This window comes from Oncorhynchus masou, chromosome 21, assembly GCF_036934945.1.
Source record: "Oncorhynchus masou masou isolate Uvic2021 chromosome 21, UVic_Omas_1.1, whole genome shotgun sequence".
Taxonomy (NCBI): domain Eukaryota; kingdom Metazoa; phylum Chordata; class Actinopteri; order Salmoniformes; family Salmonidae; genus Oncorhynchus; species Oncorhynchus masou.
In genome coordinates this window covers 57,009,574-57,025,592 of record NC_088232.1, presented here as the reverse complement: position 1 = coordinate 57,025,592, position 16,019 = coordinate 57,009,574, and the positions used below count along the sequence as shown (strand labels likewise).

General features: G+C 46.0%; 1 protein-coding gene across 9 annotated transcripts in view; it reads left to right on the top strand.

Annotated features, from left to right (window-relative positions):
• smoc1 (SPARC related modular calcium binding 1) overlaps positions 1-16,019 on the top strand; it is a 375,226-nt gene that overhangs the window by 224,103 nt on the left and 135,104 nt on the right. For all 9 annotated transcript variants that reach the window (XM_064928830.1, XM_064928829.1, XM_064928831.1 and 6 more), the window contains exons 4-5: positions 2,060-2,172; positions 2,395-2,494. In XM_064928830.1, coding sequence (XP_064784902.1) covers positions 2,060-2,172; positions 2,395-2,494 — 213 coding nt within the window. The remainder of the gene's footprint in view (positions 1-2,059; positions 2,173-2,394; positions 2,495-16,019) is intronic.

Here is a 16,019-nt window from a genome sequence, read left to right as displayed (position 1 = left end):
TGGCAGCATCATGGTTTGGGCCTGCTTTTCTTCAGCAGGGACAGGGAAGATGGTTAAAATTGATGGGAAGATGGATGGAGCCAAATACAGGACCATTCTGGAAGAAAACCTGATGGAGTCTGCAAAAGACCTGAGACTGGGACGGAGATTTGTCTTCCAACAAGACAATGATCCAAAACATAAAGCAAAATCTACAATGGAATGGTTCAAAAATAAACATATCCAGTGTTAGAATGGCCAAGTCAAAGTCCAGACCTGAATCCAATCGAGAATCTGTGGAAATAACTGAAAACTGCTGTTCACAAATGCTCTCCATCCAACCTCACTGAGCTCGAGCTGTTTTGCAAGGAGGAATGGGAAAACATTTCAGTCTCTCGATGTGCAAAACTGATAGAGACATACCCCAAGCGACTTAGAGCTGTAATCGCAGCAAAAGGTGGAAATACAAAGTATTAACTTAAGGGGGCTTGAATAATTTTGCACGCCCAATTTTTCAGTTTTTGATTTGTTAAAAAAGTTTGAAATATCCAATAAATGTCGTTCCACTTCATGATTGTGTCCCACTTGTTGTTGAGTCTTTACAAAAAATACAGTTTTATATCTTTATGTTTGAAGCCTGAAATGTGGAAAAAGGTCGCAAAGTTCAAGGGGGCCGAATACTTTCGCAAGGCACTGTATAGGTCTAAAATTAGTTTTAAACACTTTCTTGTGAATAAAATGATACAAATGTACGAAACATGTTAAACATCTTTCATCCATCCTAGTGAAGTTTTTGTGTGAAAATTGACAGAACATTCTGTGATACCAAAAAATATATTTTTCGGCCATTGCTGGCGAAGGAATCGGCAAATATGTTTTTAAACGTCTGGAATGTACTGTCAAATTAAGTGTTGAGATTTCAGTATAAAGTAGGTGCACAGATAGTGTGTGTTGCTAGGAGAGCTGAGCCAGTGGGTTTGGATGTTGTTTCAGTTAATACAAGTACAGATGTAGGATGTTAATTTGAGCCAGTTTGTTACAGCAGAAAGAGTATCCTGCAGCCACAGGAAATGTGAACTATTATGTTGTTTTATCATCAGTGACATTTTTGTATGGGTTGATACATTTTTCTTTAGGGGAAATCAAGTCTTACATTTCAAAGTGGATATAAAACAAACATTAGAAGCATTTTTAAAACAAAAAAATACAATACACATTTTACAGCAACAAAAGACTGATCAAATTAAGGTCCTACCTTTGTACACCTGTTGTGCATGCTGGGACAGTGGATGCAGGTATACCTGTCCTCTGGTTGTGCATGCTGGGACAGTGGATGCAGGTATACCTGTCCTCTGGTTGTGCATGATGGGACAGTGGGACAGTGGATGCAGTGAATACACCTGTCCTCTGGTTGTGCATGCTGGGACAGTGGATGCAGGTACACCTGTCCTCTGGTTGTGCATGCTGGGACAGTGGATGCAGGTACACCTGTCCTCTGGTTGTGCATGCTGGGACAGTGGATGCAGGTACACCTGTCCTCTGGTTGTGCATGCTGGGACAGTGGATGCAGGTACACCTGTCCTCTGGTTGTGCATGCTGGGACAGTGGATGCAGGTACACCTGTCCTCTGGTTGTGCATGCTGGGACAGTGGATGCAGGTACACCTGTCCTCTGGTTGTGCATGCTGGGACAGTGGATGCAGGTACACCTGTCCTCTGGTTGTGCATGCTGGGACAGTGGATGCAGGTACACCTGTCCTCTGGTTGTGCATGCTGGGACAGTGGATGCAGGTACACCTGTCCTCTGGTTGTGCATGCTGGGACAGTGGATGCAGGTACACCTGTCCTCTGGTTGTGCATGCTGGGACAGTGAATGCAGGGCAGGTGTACCTGTAGTTCAGTGGAGGCTCATAATAATGCCTGGAACGTAGCAAATCAAACACCTGGAAACAACTCTGGTCTTTACCACACGCCCATCCTCCCTAATTAAGGAGCCACCAACCTTCTGTGCTGTAGTTGTCAACGCTGGGACAGTGAATGAATACAGGTACACTATACCTGTCCTTGTGTTTGTATTTCAGACGGAGGCCAGTCTAAGTGCAGGGTGGAGAGGAATCAGGCTCTGGAGCAGGCTAAGAGACCTCAGGAGTCCATCTTCATCCCAGAATGCAACGAGGACGGAACCTTCGCCCAGGTCTGTCTCTCTCAGGAGTCTTCATCTCTGGGAGCCAATTGCAAAACCCCGGAAACTTTGCAGGAAATCAAAAATCCCGGTTGGAGGAATTATCGGAGACTTTCTCTGTTTTTTTTGTTGTTGAATATCCTGGACATTTTGGGACACCATTGTCATGGACCCTCCAGTATACATGTACCTGTTTCCCACCTGTCTCTGTCCTGTGCTTTCTGCTCTCTACAGGTGCAGTGTCACACTCTGACAGGATACTGCTGGTGTGTCACCACCGACGGCAAACCAGTCAGTGGTTCCTCCGTGCACAACAGGACCCCTGTGTGTTCAGGTACCGTTAGAGATTAGAGACAGGACCCCTGTGTGTTCAGGTACCGTTAGAGATTAGAGACAGGACCCCTGTGTGTTCAGGTACCGTTAGAGATTAGAGACAGGACCCCTGTGTGTTCAGGTACCGTTAGAGATTAGAGACAGGGCTGGGTGTTCAGGTACCGTTAGAGATTAGAGACAGGACTGGCAGGTACCGTTAGAGATTAGAGACAGGGCTGGATGTTCAGGTACCGTTAGTGTTCAGGTACCTTTAGAGATTAGAGACAGGATTAGAGACAGGGCTGTGTGTTCAGGTACCGTTAGAGATTAGAGACAGGGCTGGGTGTTCAGGTACCGTTAGAGATTAGAGACAGGGCTGGGTGTTCAGGTACCTTTAGAGATTAGAGACAAGGCTGGGTGTTCAGGTAACGTTAGAGATTAGAGACAGGACTGGGTGTTCAGGTACCTTGAGAGATTAGAGACAGGGCTGGGTGTTCAGGTACCTTGAGAGATTAGAGACAGGACTGTGTGTTCAGGTACCGTTAGAGATTAGAGACAGAGATGGGTGTTCAGGTACCTTGAGAGATTAGAGACAGGGCTGGGTGTTCAGGTACCATTAGAGATTAGAGACAAGGCTGGGTGTTCAGGTAACATTAGAGATTAGAGACAGGACTGGGTGTTCAGGTACCTTGAGAGATTAGAGACAGAGATGGGTGTTCAGGTACCTTGAGAGATTAGACAGGGCTGGGTGTTCAGGTACCTTGAGAGATTAGAGACAGGGCTGTGTGTTCAGTTACCGTTAGAGATTAGAGACAGGGCTGGGTGTTCAGGTACCTTTAGAGATTAGAGACAGGGCTGGGTGTTCAGGTACCGTTAGAGATTAGAGACAGGGCTGGGTGTTCAGGTACCGTTAGAGATTAGAGACAGGGCTGGGTGTTCAGGTACCGTTAGAGATTAGAGACAGGGCTGTGTGTTCAGGTACCGTTAGAGATTAGAGACAGGGCTGTGTGTTCAGGTACCGTTAGAGATTAGAGACAGGGCTGGGTGTTCAGGTACCTTGAGAGATTAGAGACAGGGCTGGGTGTTCAGGTACCGTTAGTTTTTAGAGACAGGGCTGGGTGTTCAGGTACCTTGAGAGATTAGAGACAGGGCTGGGTGTTCAGGTACCGTTAGTGATTAGAGACAGGGCTGGGTGTTCAGGTAGCGTTAGTGATTAGAGACAGGGCTGGGTGTTCAGGTACCGTTAGAGATTAGAGACAGGGCTGGGTGTTCAGGTACCGTTAGAGATTAGAGACAGGGCTGGGTGTTCAGGTACCGTTAGAGATTAGAGACAGGACTGGGTGTTCAGGTACCGTTAGAGATTAGAGACAGGACTGGGTGTTCAGGTACCGTTAGTGATTAGAGACAGAGCTGGGTGTTCAGGTACCGTTAGAGATTAGAGACAGGGCTGGGTGTTCAGGTACCGTTAGTGATTAGAGACAGGGCTGGGTGTTCAGGTACCGTTAGAGATTAGAGACAGGGCTGTGTGTTCAGGTACCGTTAGAGATTAGAGACAGGGCTGGGTGTTCAGGTACCGCTAGAGATTAGCGACAGGGCTGTGTGTTCAGGTACCGCTAGAGATTAGCGACAGGGCTGGGTGTTCAGGTACCGCTAGAGATTAGCGACAGGGCTGTGTGTTCAGGTACCGCTAGAGATTAGCGACAGGGCTGTGTGTTCAGGTACCGCTAGAGATTAGCGACAGGGCTGTGTGTTCAGGTACCGCTAGAGATTAGCGACAGGGCTGTGTGTTCAGGTACCGCTAGAGATTAGCGACAGGGCTGTGTGTTCAGGTACACATGGAACTGTTGGCAGAGCTGTACCAGGCTACTGTCCTGCATGGTAGGGTATATACAGTTGAAGTCTGAATTTACATACACTTAGGTTGGAGTCATTAAAACTCATTTTTCAACCACTCCACAAATTTCTTGTTAACAAACTATAGTTTTGGCAAGTCAGTTAGGACATCTACTTTGTGCATGACACAAGTAATTTTTCCAACAATTGTTTACAGACAGATTATTTCACTTATAATTCACTGTATCACAATTACAGTGGGTCAGAAGTTTACATACACTAAGTTGACTGCCTTTAAACAGCTTGAAAATTCCAGAAAATAATGTCATGGCTTTAGAAACATCTGATAGGCTAATTGACATAATTTGAATCAATTGGAGGTGTACCTGTGGATGTATTTCAAGGCCAACCTTCAGACTCAGTGCCTCTTTGCTTGACATCATGGGAAAATCAAAAGAAATCAGCCAAGATCTCAGAAAACAATTTGTAAACATCCATAAGTCTTGTTCATCCTTGGGAGCAATTTCCAAATGCCTGAAGGTACCATGTTCATGTGTACAAACAATAGTACGCAAGTATAAACACCATGGGACCACGCAGCCGTCATACCGCTCAGGAAGGAGACGCGTTCTGTCTCCTAGAGATGAATGTACTTTGGTGCGGAAAGTGCAAATCAATCCCAGAACAACAGCAAAGGACCTTGTGAAGATGCTGGAGGAAACAGGTACAAAGGTATCTATATCCACAGTAAAACGAGTCCTATATCAGCATAACCTGGAAGGCCGCTCAGCAAGGAAGAAGCCACTGCTCCAAAACCGCCATACTAACACCAGACTACGGTTTGCAACTGCAAATGGGGACAAAGTTCATACTTTTTGGAGAAATGTCCTCTTGTCTGATGAAACAAAAATAGAATTGTTTGGCCATAATGACCATCATCATGTTTGGAGGAAAAAGGGGGAGTCTTGCAAGCTGAAGAACACCATCCCAACCGTGAAGCACGGGGGTGGCAGCATCATGTTGTGGGGGTGCTTTGCTGCAGGAGAGACTGGTGCACTTCACAAAATATATGGCATCACGAGGAAAGAAAATGATGTGGATATATTGAAGCAACATCTCAAGACATCAGTCATGAAGTTAAAGCTTGCCACAAAGTTGTGGCAAAATGACTTAAGGACAACAAAGGCAAGGTATTGGAGGGGCCATCACAACGCCATGACCTCAATCTTATAGACAATTGTGGGCAGAACTGAAAAAGCGTGTCCGAGCAAGGAAGCCTACAAACCTGACTGAGTTACACCAGCTCTGTCAGGAGGAATGGGCCAAAATTCACCCAACTTATTGTGGGAAGTTTGTAAAGGCTACCTGAAACGTTTGACCCAAGTTAAACAATTTAAAGGCAATGCTACCAGATACTAATTGAGTGCATGTAAACTTCTTACCCACTGGGAATGTGAAATAAAAGCTGAAATAAATCATTCTCTCTACTATTATTCTGACATTTCACATTCTTGAAATAAAGTGGTGATCCTAACTGACCTAAGACAGGGGATTTTTACTAGTATTAAATGTCAGGAATTGTGAAAAACGGAGTTTAAATGTACTTGGCTAAGGTGTATGTAAACTTCCGACTTCAACTGTACATGCATGTGTGCTATCCTAGTCGTAAGGTGACTAGAGTGAACTCTATCCAGAAGGTCAGCTCTGGGGATGGGGAAGTGTTTCCAGCTGCCATCTCAGGACTAACTGTGCCCTTGCTCTCCTCTCTACTCTCTCTCCTCACCCTCTCTCTCCTCACTCCTCTACTCTCTCTCCTCATTCCTGTCCTCTCCTCTCTCTCTTCTCCTCTCTCTCCTCACTCCTCTCCTCTCTCTGCATTCCTGTCCTCTCCTCTCTCTCCTCATTCCTGTCATCTCCCTCTCTCTGCATCCTCCTCTCCTCTCTCTCCTCATTCCTGTCCTCTCCTCTCTCTCCTCACCCTTCTCCTCTCCTCTCTCTCCTCATTCCTGTCCTCTCCTCTCTCTCTTCACTCCTGTCCTCTCTCTCCTCTCACCTTTCTCCTCTCCCTCATTCCTGTCCTCTCCTCTCTCTCTGCATTCCTGTCCTCTCCTCTCTCTCCTCATTCCTGTCCTCTCCTCTCCTCCTCACTCCTCTCCTCTCTCTCCTCATTCCTCCTCTCTCTCCTCTCCCTCTCTCCTCTCCTCTCACTCCCTCTCCTCATTCCTCATTCCTCTCCTCTCTCTCCTCTCCCTCATTCCTGTCCTCTCCCTCACTCCTCTCCTGTCCTCTCCTCTCTCCTCTCCTCATTCCTCTCCTCATTCCTCCTCTCTCTCTCCTCATTCCTGTCCTCTCCTCTCCTCTCCTCTCCTCTCTCTCCTCATTCCTGTCCTCTCTCTCCTCTCCTCTCTCTCCTCACTCCTCTCCTCTCCTCTCCTCCTCTCTCCTCTCCTCTCCTCCTCTCCTCTCTCCTCTTCCTCCTCTCTCTCTCCTCCTCCCCTCTCCTCTCCCTCCTCCTCTCCTCTCTCTCTCATCCTCCTCCTCTCCTCTCCTCTCCTCTCCTCTCTTCCTGTCCTCTCCTCATCCTCATTCCTCTCCCCCTCTCTCCTCCTCTCTCCTCTCCCCCTCTCCTCTCTCCTCTCTCCCCTCTCCTCTCTCCTCTCTCCTCTCCTCTCCCTCTCTCTCCTCTCCTGTTTCTTAATTTTCCCACAGTCAGAAAGCCTCTCTCTGAAGCCCTCCCCGATCAGTTCTTATGCAGGCAGATATGTGGCTGACATAGAGATAGAGATGCTGGAACTGGATTGGAACACTGTCTGATAATGACTGTTATTTTCCCACTGAGAGAAAGAGATCATTCTCTTAGTATGGCTAGTGCCAGATAGGAGCTGCTGAGCTAACACAGGTGGTGTACATTTAGGAGGAGAAAGGGATCACACGCACCTCTGGCTACTGAGACAAGAACCAGCACCCCTGTCTCTATTCGCTTTGATTTTGATTTTTTGATTTTAGCTTTATTGAACCAGGCAAGTTAGTTAAGAACAAATTCTTATTTTCAATGACGGCCTAGGAACAGTGGGTTAACTGCCTGTTCAGGGGCAGAACGACAGATTTGTACCTTGTCAGCTCGGGGGTTTGAACTTAAAGCCTTCCGGTTACTAGTCCAACGCTCTAACCACTAGGCTACCCTGCTCCACATTCTACACCACGCCCTCTTCCTGCCCATTCCTCCAATCAGCTTCCTCCTCTCCCATTCTTCCAATCAGCATCAACAACAATTGCAATCCAGCACGGAAACATGTCCAGTCATGGCCATGAACAAAATCATCAGGTATTTTGGGAATGCATTTACTGCAATGTACAGTACATGTGATAAAACCACTAAGATCGTACACTCTTTTGTCCTGCATAAGGTCCAATATCTTCATTATTGTTTCTTGCAAATGTATTTATTTCACTCTGTTGTGTTACGAATGAGCACGGCTATCCGGATATCCGAACGAACGTTAGTATTAGATTACTTGAGTGGTAAACTGTTTTAGATTCTTGTTTTTTAAAGAAAGGCCTATTTTGACATAGAAAAAGCTTTGGTATACTGTAAATTAAATGAGATGATCCTTGTGACGTTATATACCATGACAATTGAAATACTTAATTTAATAAAATAACAAACTTTTGCATGTCGTTTTTATAACCGTGCGTTGAGCTACTGCTGCACATTTTGAAACCCCCCAGCCTGCCCTGACATCGCCCTGCCCTGACATCGCCCTGCCCTGACATCGCTATGCCCTGACATCACATCGCCCTGCCCTGACATCGCCCTGCCCTGACATCGCCCTGCCCTGACATCGCCCTGCCCTGACATCGCCCTGCCCTGACATCGCTATGCCCTGACATCACATCGCCCTGCCCTGACATCGCCCTGCCCTGACATCGCCCTGCCCTGACATCGCCCTGCCCTGACATCGCCCTGCCCTGACATCACCCTGCCCTGACATCGCTATGCTCTGACATCACACATCGCCCTGCCCTGACATCGCCCTGCCCTGACATCGCCCTGCCCTGACATCGCCTATGCCCTGACATCACATGCCCTGACATCGCTATGCCCTGACATCACATCGCCCTGCCCTGACATCGCCCTGCCCTGACATCACATCGCTGCCCTGACATCACATCGCCCTGCCCTGACATCGCCCTGCCCTGACATCGCCCTGCCCTGACATCGCCCTGCCCTGACATCGCATCGCCCTGCCCTGACATCGCCCTGCCCTGACATCGCCCTGCCCTGACATCACATCGCCCTGCCCTGACATCACCCTGCCCTGACATCGCCCTGCCCTGACATCGCCCTGCCCTGACATCGCCCTGCCCTGACATCGCCCTGCCCTGACATCACATCGCCCCCTGACATCCTGCCCTGACATCGCCCTGCCCTGACATCGCTATGCCCTGACATCGCTATGCCCTGACATCGCCCTGCCCTGACATCGCTATGCCCTGACATCGCTATGCCCTGACATCACATCGCCCTGCCCTGCCCTGGACATCGCCCCTGACATCGCCCTGCCCTGACATCGCCCTGCCCTGACATCACATCGCCCTGCCCTGACATCGCCCTGCCCTGACATCGCTATGCCCTGACATCGCCCTGCCCTGACATCGCCCTGCCCTGACATCGCTATGCCCTGACATCGCTACCCTGCCGCCCTGCCCTGACATCGCCCTGCCCTGACATCGCCCTGCCCTGACATCGCCCTGCCCTGACATCGCCCTGCCCTGACATCGCCCTGCCCTGACATCGCTATGCCCTGACATCACATCGCCCTGCCCTGACATCGCCCTGCCCTGACATCGCCCTGCCCTGACATCGCCCTGCCCTGACATCGCTATGCCCTGACATCACATCGCCCTGCCCTGACATCGCCCTGCCCTGACATCGCTATGCCCTGACATCGCTATGCCCTGACATCGCCCTGCCCTGACATCGCCCTGCCCTGACATCGCCCTGACATCACCAAGCCCTGACATCGCTATGCCCTGACATCGCTATGCCCTGACATCGCCCTGCCCTGACATCGCCCTGCCCTGACATCGCTATGCCCTGACATCACATCGCCCTGCCCTGACATCGCCCTATGCCCTGACATCGCCCTGCCCTGACATCGCCCTGCCCTGACATCGCTATGCCCTGACATCGCCCTGCCCTGACATCGCCCTGCCCTGACATCGCTATGCCCTGACATCGCTATGCCCTGACATCACATCGCTATGCCCTGACATCGCTATGCCCTGACATCGCCCTGCCCTGACATCGCTATGCCCTGACATCGCTATGCCCTGACATCGCCCTGCCCTGACATCGCCCTGCCCTGACATCGCTATGCCCTGACATCGCCCTGCCCTGACATCGCCCTGCCCTGACATCGCTATGCCCTGACATCGCCCTGCCCTGACATCGCCCTGCCCTGACATCGCTATGCCCTGACATCGCTATGCCCTGACATCGCTATGCCCTGACATCACCCTGCCCTGACATCGCCCTGCCCTGACATCGCCCTGCCCTGACATCGCCCTGCCCTGACATCGCTATGCCCTGACATCGCTATGCTATTATCTTCAAATAGCATTTACATGCCCTTAACAGTTTCCACAAGACTTGACACAGATCAATGCAAAACACCAAATAAACGTTTTGTAAAATAACACGTTCTGTATCATGGCAAAAATCAGACTTCTGTTTCACTGTTGTTTTTAGCGAAAAACTACAGGATTTGCGTCATTCTGATTGGTCAAGACTCAAGAGCGATACATTTGTAAAAAAAAAATTTTTTAATTTAAACATTCCGGATATCTGAAAAAAAAAGTAATAATATTTTGGAATAGTGAAATAATGTGGAATGTGTGTGTCAAGTCTACAGGCGGTCACATCTCCCAGTAACACTACAGCTGGTCACGGTTGGGATCAATTCCATTTCGCAGGTTGGCATTTATTGTCATGAATCTTGCCTTGTAGACAGTTCTGCACTGGTCATTAGCTGGCACTGCCACAAAGTCACAAAATCTGATTTTAAATCTAAACCCTTAACCGTTTTGGCAAGATTCATGGCAATAAACGTCACCGTGCTTCAATTTCAGTTCGGAATTATATTTCAAATTCAACTGAATTTCCATTTCGCCTTCCAAAATTAACTTTTTTTCCCCTCACCCATCTACACACAATACCTCATAATGATAAAGTGAAAATATGTTTTTCTATACATTTTTGCAAATGTTTTGGAAAAGAAATACAGAAATATCTAATTTACATATAGTACCAGTCAAAAGTTTGGACACACCTACTCATTCCAGGATTTGTCTTTATATTTGATATTTTCTACATTGTAGAATAATAGTGAAGACCTCAAAACTATGAAATAACACATATGGAATCATGTAATATCCAAAAAAAGTGTTAAACAAATCAAAACATATTTGAGATTATTCAAAGTAGCCACTGTTTGCCTTGATGACAGATTTGCACACTCTTGGTGTCCTCTCAACCAGCTTCATGAGGTAGTCACGTGGAATGCATTTCAATTAACAGGTGTGCCTTGTTAAAAGTGAATTTGTGGAATTTATTTCCTTAATGCATTTGAGCCAGTCAGTAGTGTTGTGACAAGGTAGGGGTGGTATACAGAAGACAGCCCTATTTGGTAAAATACCAAGTCCATATTATGGCAAGAACAGCTAAAATAAGTAAACAGAAACGACAGTCCATCATTACTTTAAGACGTGAAGATCAGTCAATCTGGAAAATTTCAAGAACTTTGAAAGTTTCTTCAAGTGCAGTCGCAAAAACCATCAAGTGCTATGATGAAACTGGCTCTCATGAGGACTGCCACAGGAATGGAAGACCCAGAGTTACCTCTGTTGCAGAGGATAAGTTTATCAGAGTTATCAGCCTCAGATTGCAGCCCAAATAAATGCTTCACGGAGTTCAAGTAACAGACACATCTCAACATCAACTGTTCAGAGGAGACGGTGTGAATCAGGCCTTCATGGTCCAATTGCTGCAAAGAAACCACAACTAAAGGACACCAATAAGAAGAAGAGACTTGCTTGGAACAAGAAACACAAGCAATGGATATTAGACCGGTGGAAATCTGTCCTTTGGTCTGATGAGTCCGAATTTGAGATATTTGCTTCCAACCGCCATTTCTTTGTGAGATGCAGAGTAGGTGAACGGATGTGTGGTTCCCACCATGAAGCATGGAGGAGGAGGTGTGATGTTGTGGGGGTGCTTTGCTGGGAACACTGTCAGTGATTTATTTAGAATTCAAGGCACACTTAACCAGCATGGCTACCACAGCATTCTGCAGTGATACGCCATCTCATCTGGTTTGGGCTTAGTGGGATTATCAATTGTTTTTCAACAGGAGAATGACCCAACACACCTCCAGGCTGTGTAAGGGCTAATTGACCAAGAATGAGAGTGATGGAGTGCTGCATCAGATGACCTGGCCTCCACAATCACCAGACGTCAACCCAATTGAGATGGTTTGGGATGAGTTGGACCACAGAGTGAAGGAAAAGCAGCCAGCAAGTGCTCAGCATATGTGGGAACTCCTTCAAGACTGTTCAAAAAGTATTCCAGGTGATGCTGGTTGAGAGAATACCAAGTGTATGCAAAGTTCTTATCAAGGCAAAGTGTGGCTACTTTTAAGCATCTCAAAATAAAATATATTTTCATTTGTTTAACACTTTTTTGCTTACTACATGATTCCATATGTGTTATTTCATAGTTTTGATGTCTTCACTATTATTCTACAATGTAGAAAATATAAAAAAATTAAGAAAAGCCCTTAAATGAGTGTCCAAACTTTTCAAACCCTATGTGGTAAATCTATATTACATAATAATTAATAATTACTACATAATTGCTAGCGTGACATCATTACATCCCTGTACAGTTTATTACAACATGTAGATGTCTTTTTCATGTTTGATAGGCCTATGGTACATTTTCATTTAGACAATCATTTATTGGCCCGCTCGGAAGTGATGTTTATAGTGCAGATGAACATTCGTAAGACTCATGAGGTAGAAGTTATGTTTATTCAATTCAATTTATGTTTTCCATTATTCATGTTTCCCAGGGTTCCGCATGTCTCTGTCATTCTGGTTGTGCGTAGTAGAGGAGCGTGTGCCTCAGTGCGTATAGAAATAGGCTACGTGGAGTCAGAACGTTGAATAAGGATTGATGATGGTTGAATAAGAGAAAATTGTTTGCCCCACCAAGATGTACAGTTTTTGTTAATGCATGTCAGCAAAGCCACAACACAACACAACACTAAACAACACATTAACTGCACTATAACGATGACAAATGGTGCCCACAAACTGTTAGGGCCGACATAAAGCTGACCCAACAGCAGAGCTTTCTTTTCAGCACCATACAGTGAATCCTTACCACTGCTACACCTGGCTATCAGCGGAGCCTGATTTACTGCCTTTAGAAAATAACACGCTGATATGGCTGACTGGCTTAAGCAAATGTAAATACATTGTTACTGACAAACTATGGCATAAGGGAACGATAAGCGGATAAGAGACAATCCATTTTTACTGACAAACTACGGCATAAGGGAACGATAAGCGGATAAGAGACAATCCGTAAATTTGATTAACGCATTAATAAGTGAGCTAAGACAGATGTAGTTAATATAACTATTTGTTCAGTACTTTTGTACAGCGAGAGAATTCAGAACATGAGCCGTTCTTATCCGTTCTTACAGTTCTTACTCTCCTTGTACATCAAGTCAGAACTGTAGTTATGAGGGGGAAAGGGACCAAATTATTAGGCTGAGGCACATGGGCTACTAACAGCTTCCCACACAACATACACTTAGTATTACTTTCTCAGCTACAGTATATATATCTCCCTGGCATATAACATCATTTATGCTGCAGCATACAAGACATTTTTGGACCTTGTTGTGCTGTGCTCACTTCAACAGAAATGTGGTGCAGCAGTCCTTCTTGTGGGCAAATTTTGTAATCAAACTTTGTCATCAAGGTCTGGCTGGTCTCTGGATTTATGGCGCTTTCAAGACAACTGAAAAAACCAAGGTTGAATAATGACGTCAGTGATCTTCAGGTCGGAGCTCTAGAAGGAGGCCCGAGTTCCCGACAATTCAGAGTTGGATGACCGTTCAACACGTATTTTCCCAGTCGGAGCTCGTTTTGTTCCACGTTCCCAGTTGTCTTGAACTCACTGAACTCTGAGATTTCCCAGTTCCGAGTTTCCAGTTGTTTTGCATTGACAGCATGGCCAATGTATTACACTTTTCTGGCCCATAGTGTTGCATGTGAATGTTTATCCATTTAAGCTTGGAAAAGAGACCCTTAAACCCAAACTTGGACCGCACACCCACTCCACTGAATAGCAGGCTAGTGATTGCTTTGCAAGGCTTGCAGTTCGTCACTGATTCCTTCCAAACCACTCCTTGTTGAATTTGCAATTTCCAATTGTTGTGTCATGTTTATGTCCAACGGCCAATGAGCACAGATCTGTTTTATTTATAATTTCTCCTCATTATTACACTTCATATGACAAGAATTGAAAAGGATTTGCCAGTAGATCGTCGACTTGATTCATGATGACGACTGCTCGCTAAGATTTGGAAAGTTAGATGTTGACCTGATCAGTCCAATCAAAGCTACGGTAGATATAACATGATTTGACGGACGTCAAATCATCTGTGGCCAATGACCTTGAGCCTTCTTGGATGGGCACTTCTAATGTAACTCTATGGCAGCACCCAAAGGGGCTTGAATTTTTGAGCTCTGCCCATAGATATTGCGGTGACGTAGTGTCCCCGTGAGCGACAGAACACTGCTACGTTTTGGAGCTGCCTTGCTCAAGGAAGCAAAAATAAAGAGAATACAGGACCATTCTGGAAGAAAACCTGATGGAGTCTGCAAAAGACCTGAGACTGGGACGGAGATTTGTCTTCCAACAAGACAATGATCCAAAACATAAAGCAACATCTACAATGGCATGGTTCAAAAATAAACATATCCAGTGTTAGAATGGCCAAGTCAAAGTCCAGACCTGAATCCAATTGAGAATCTGTGGAAAGAACTGAAAACTGCTGTTCACAAATGCTCTCCATCCAACCTCACTGAGCTCGAGCTGTTTTGCAAGGAGGAATGGGAAAAAATTTCAGTCTCTCGATGTGCAAAACTGATAGAGACATACCCCAAGCGACTTACAGCTGTAATCGCAGCAAAAGGTGGCGCTACAAAGTATTAACTTAAGGGGGCTGAATAATTTTGCACGCCCAATTTTTCAGTTTTTGATTTGTTAAAAAAGTTTGAAATATCCAATAAATGCCGTTCCACTTCATGATTGTGTCCCACTTGTTGTTGATTCTTCACAAAAAAATACAGTTTTATATCTTTATGTTTGAAGCCTGAAATGTGGCAAAAGGTCGCAAAGTTCAAGGGGGCCGAATACTTTCGCAAGGCACTGTATATATATATATATATTTTTTTTTTACTTGACTTGAGACTTGACATGTTTTAGAATGCACGACTTGGACTTGACTAGAGACTCGACCCATTCGACTTGGGACTCGACTTGAGACTCGAGCCATTCGACTTGGGACTCGGGTTAAGTATCGGACTTTGTGACTTGAGACTTGACATGATATGTTTTAGAATGCACGACTTGGACTTGACTAGAGACTCGACCCTTTTGACTAGGGACTTGACTTGAGACTCGAACCTTGTGACTTGAGACTTGGTTGTGGCTCGAATAATGGTGACTTGGTCCCCCCCTCTGTTGTGGAGTAACTACAATGTTGTTGATCCATCCTCAGTTTCTTTTATCACAGCCATTAAACTCTGTAACTGTTTTAAAGTCACCATTTTCCTCATGGTGAAATCTGTGAGCCGTTTCCTTCCTCTCCGGCAACTGAGAACTGAGTTAGGGAGGACGCCTGTATTTTTGTAGTGACATCATTCCACTTTGGCATCATATGGTATTGTGTTTAGGCCAGTGACAAAAATATCTATTTTTAGTTCAGGCTGTAACAACTAAATGCCAAAAAGTCCAGGGTGAGAATTCTTTCTAAAGAACTGTAATCTCAGGAATCCCAAACTTGAAGTGCAGTACACTCTTAGAAAAAAGGGTTCCAAAAGGATGTTCAGCTGGTTCCATAGGAGAACCCTTTTGGATTCCAGGCAGAACCCTTTTGGGTTCCAGGCAGAACCCTTTTGGATTCCAGGCAGAACCCTTTTTGGTTCCAGGCAGAACCCTTTTGGGTTCCAGGCAGAACCCTTTTGGGTTCCAGGCAGAACCCTTTTCGATTCCAGGCAGAACCCTTTTCGATTCCAGGTAGAACCCTTTTGGGTTCCAGGTAGAACCCTTTTGGGTTCCAGGTAGAACCCTTTTGGATTCCAGGCAGAACCCTTTTGGGTTCCAGGCAGAACCCTTTTCAATTCCAGGTAGAACCCTTTTGGGTTCCAGGTAGAACCCTTTTGGTGGAAAGGGTTATTCATAGAACCCCAAAAGGTTCTACCTGAAACCAAAAAATGGTTCTCCTATGGGGGCAGCCAAAGATCACTTTTAGCTTGTAGATGCCACCTTTAGTTTTTGAAACATAACTCGCCGCCCAACTCAGCCGTCTCCGGTGCCTTCTACCATATTATCAACTGCCCCTTTCATTCTCTAC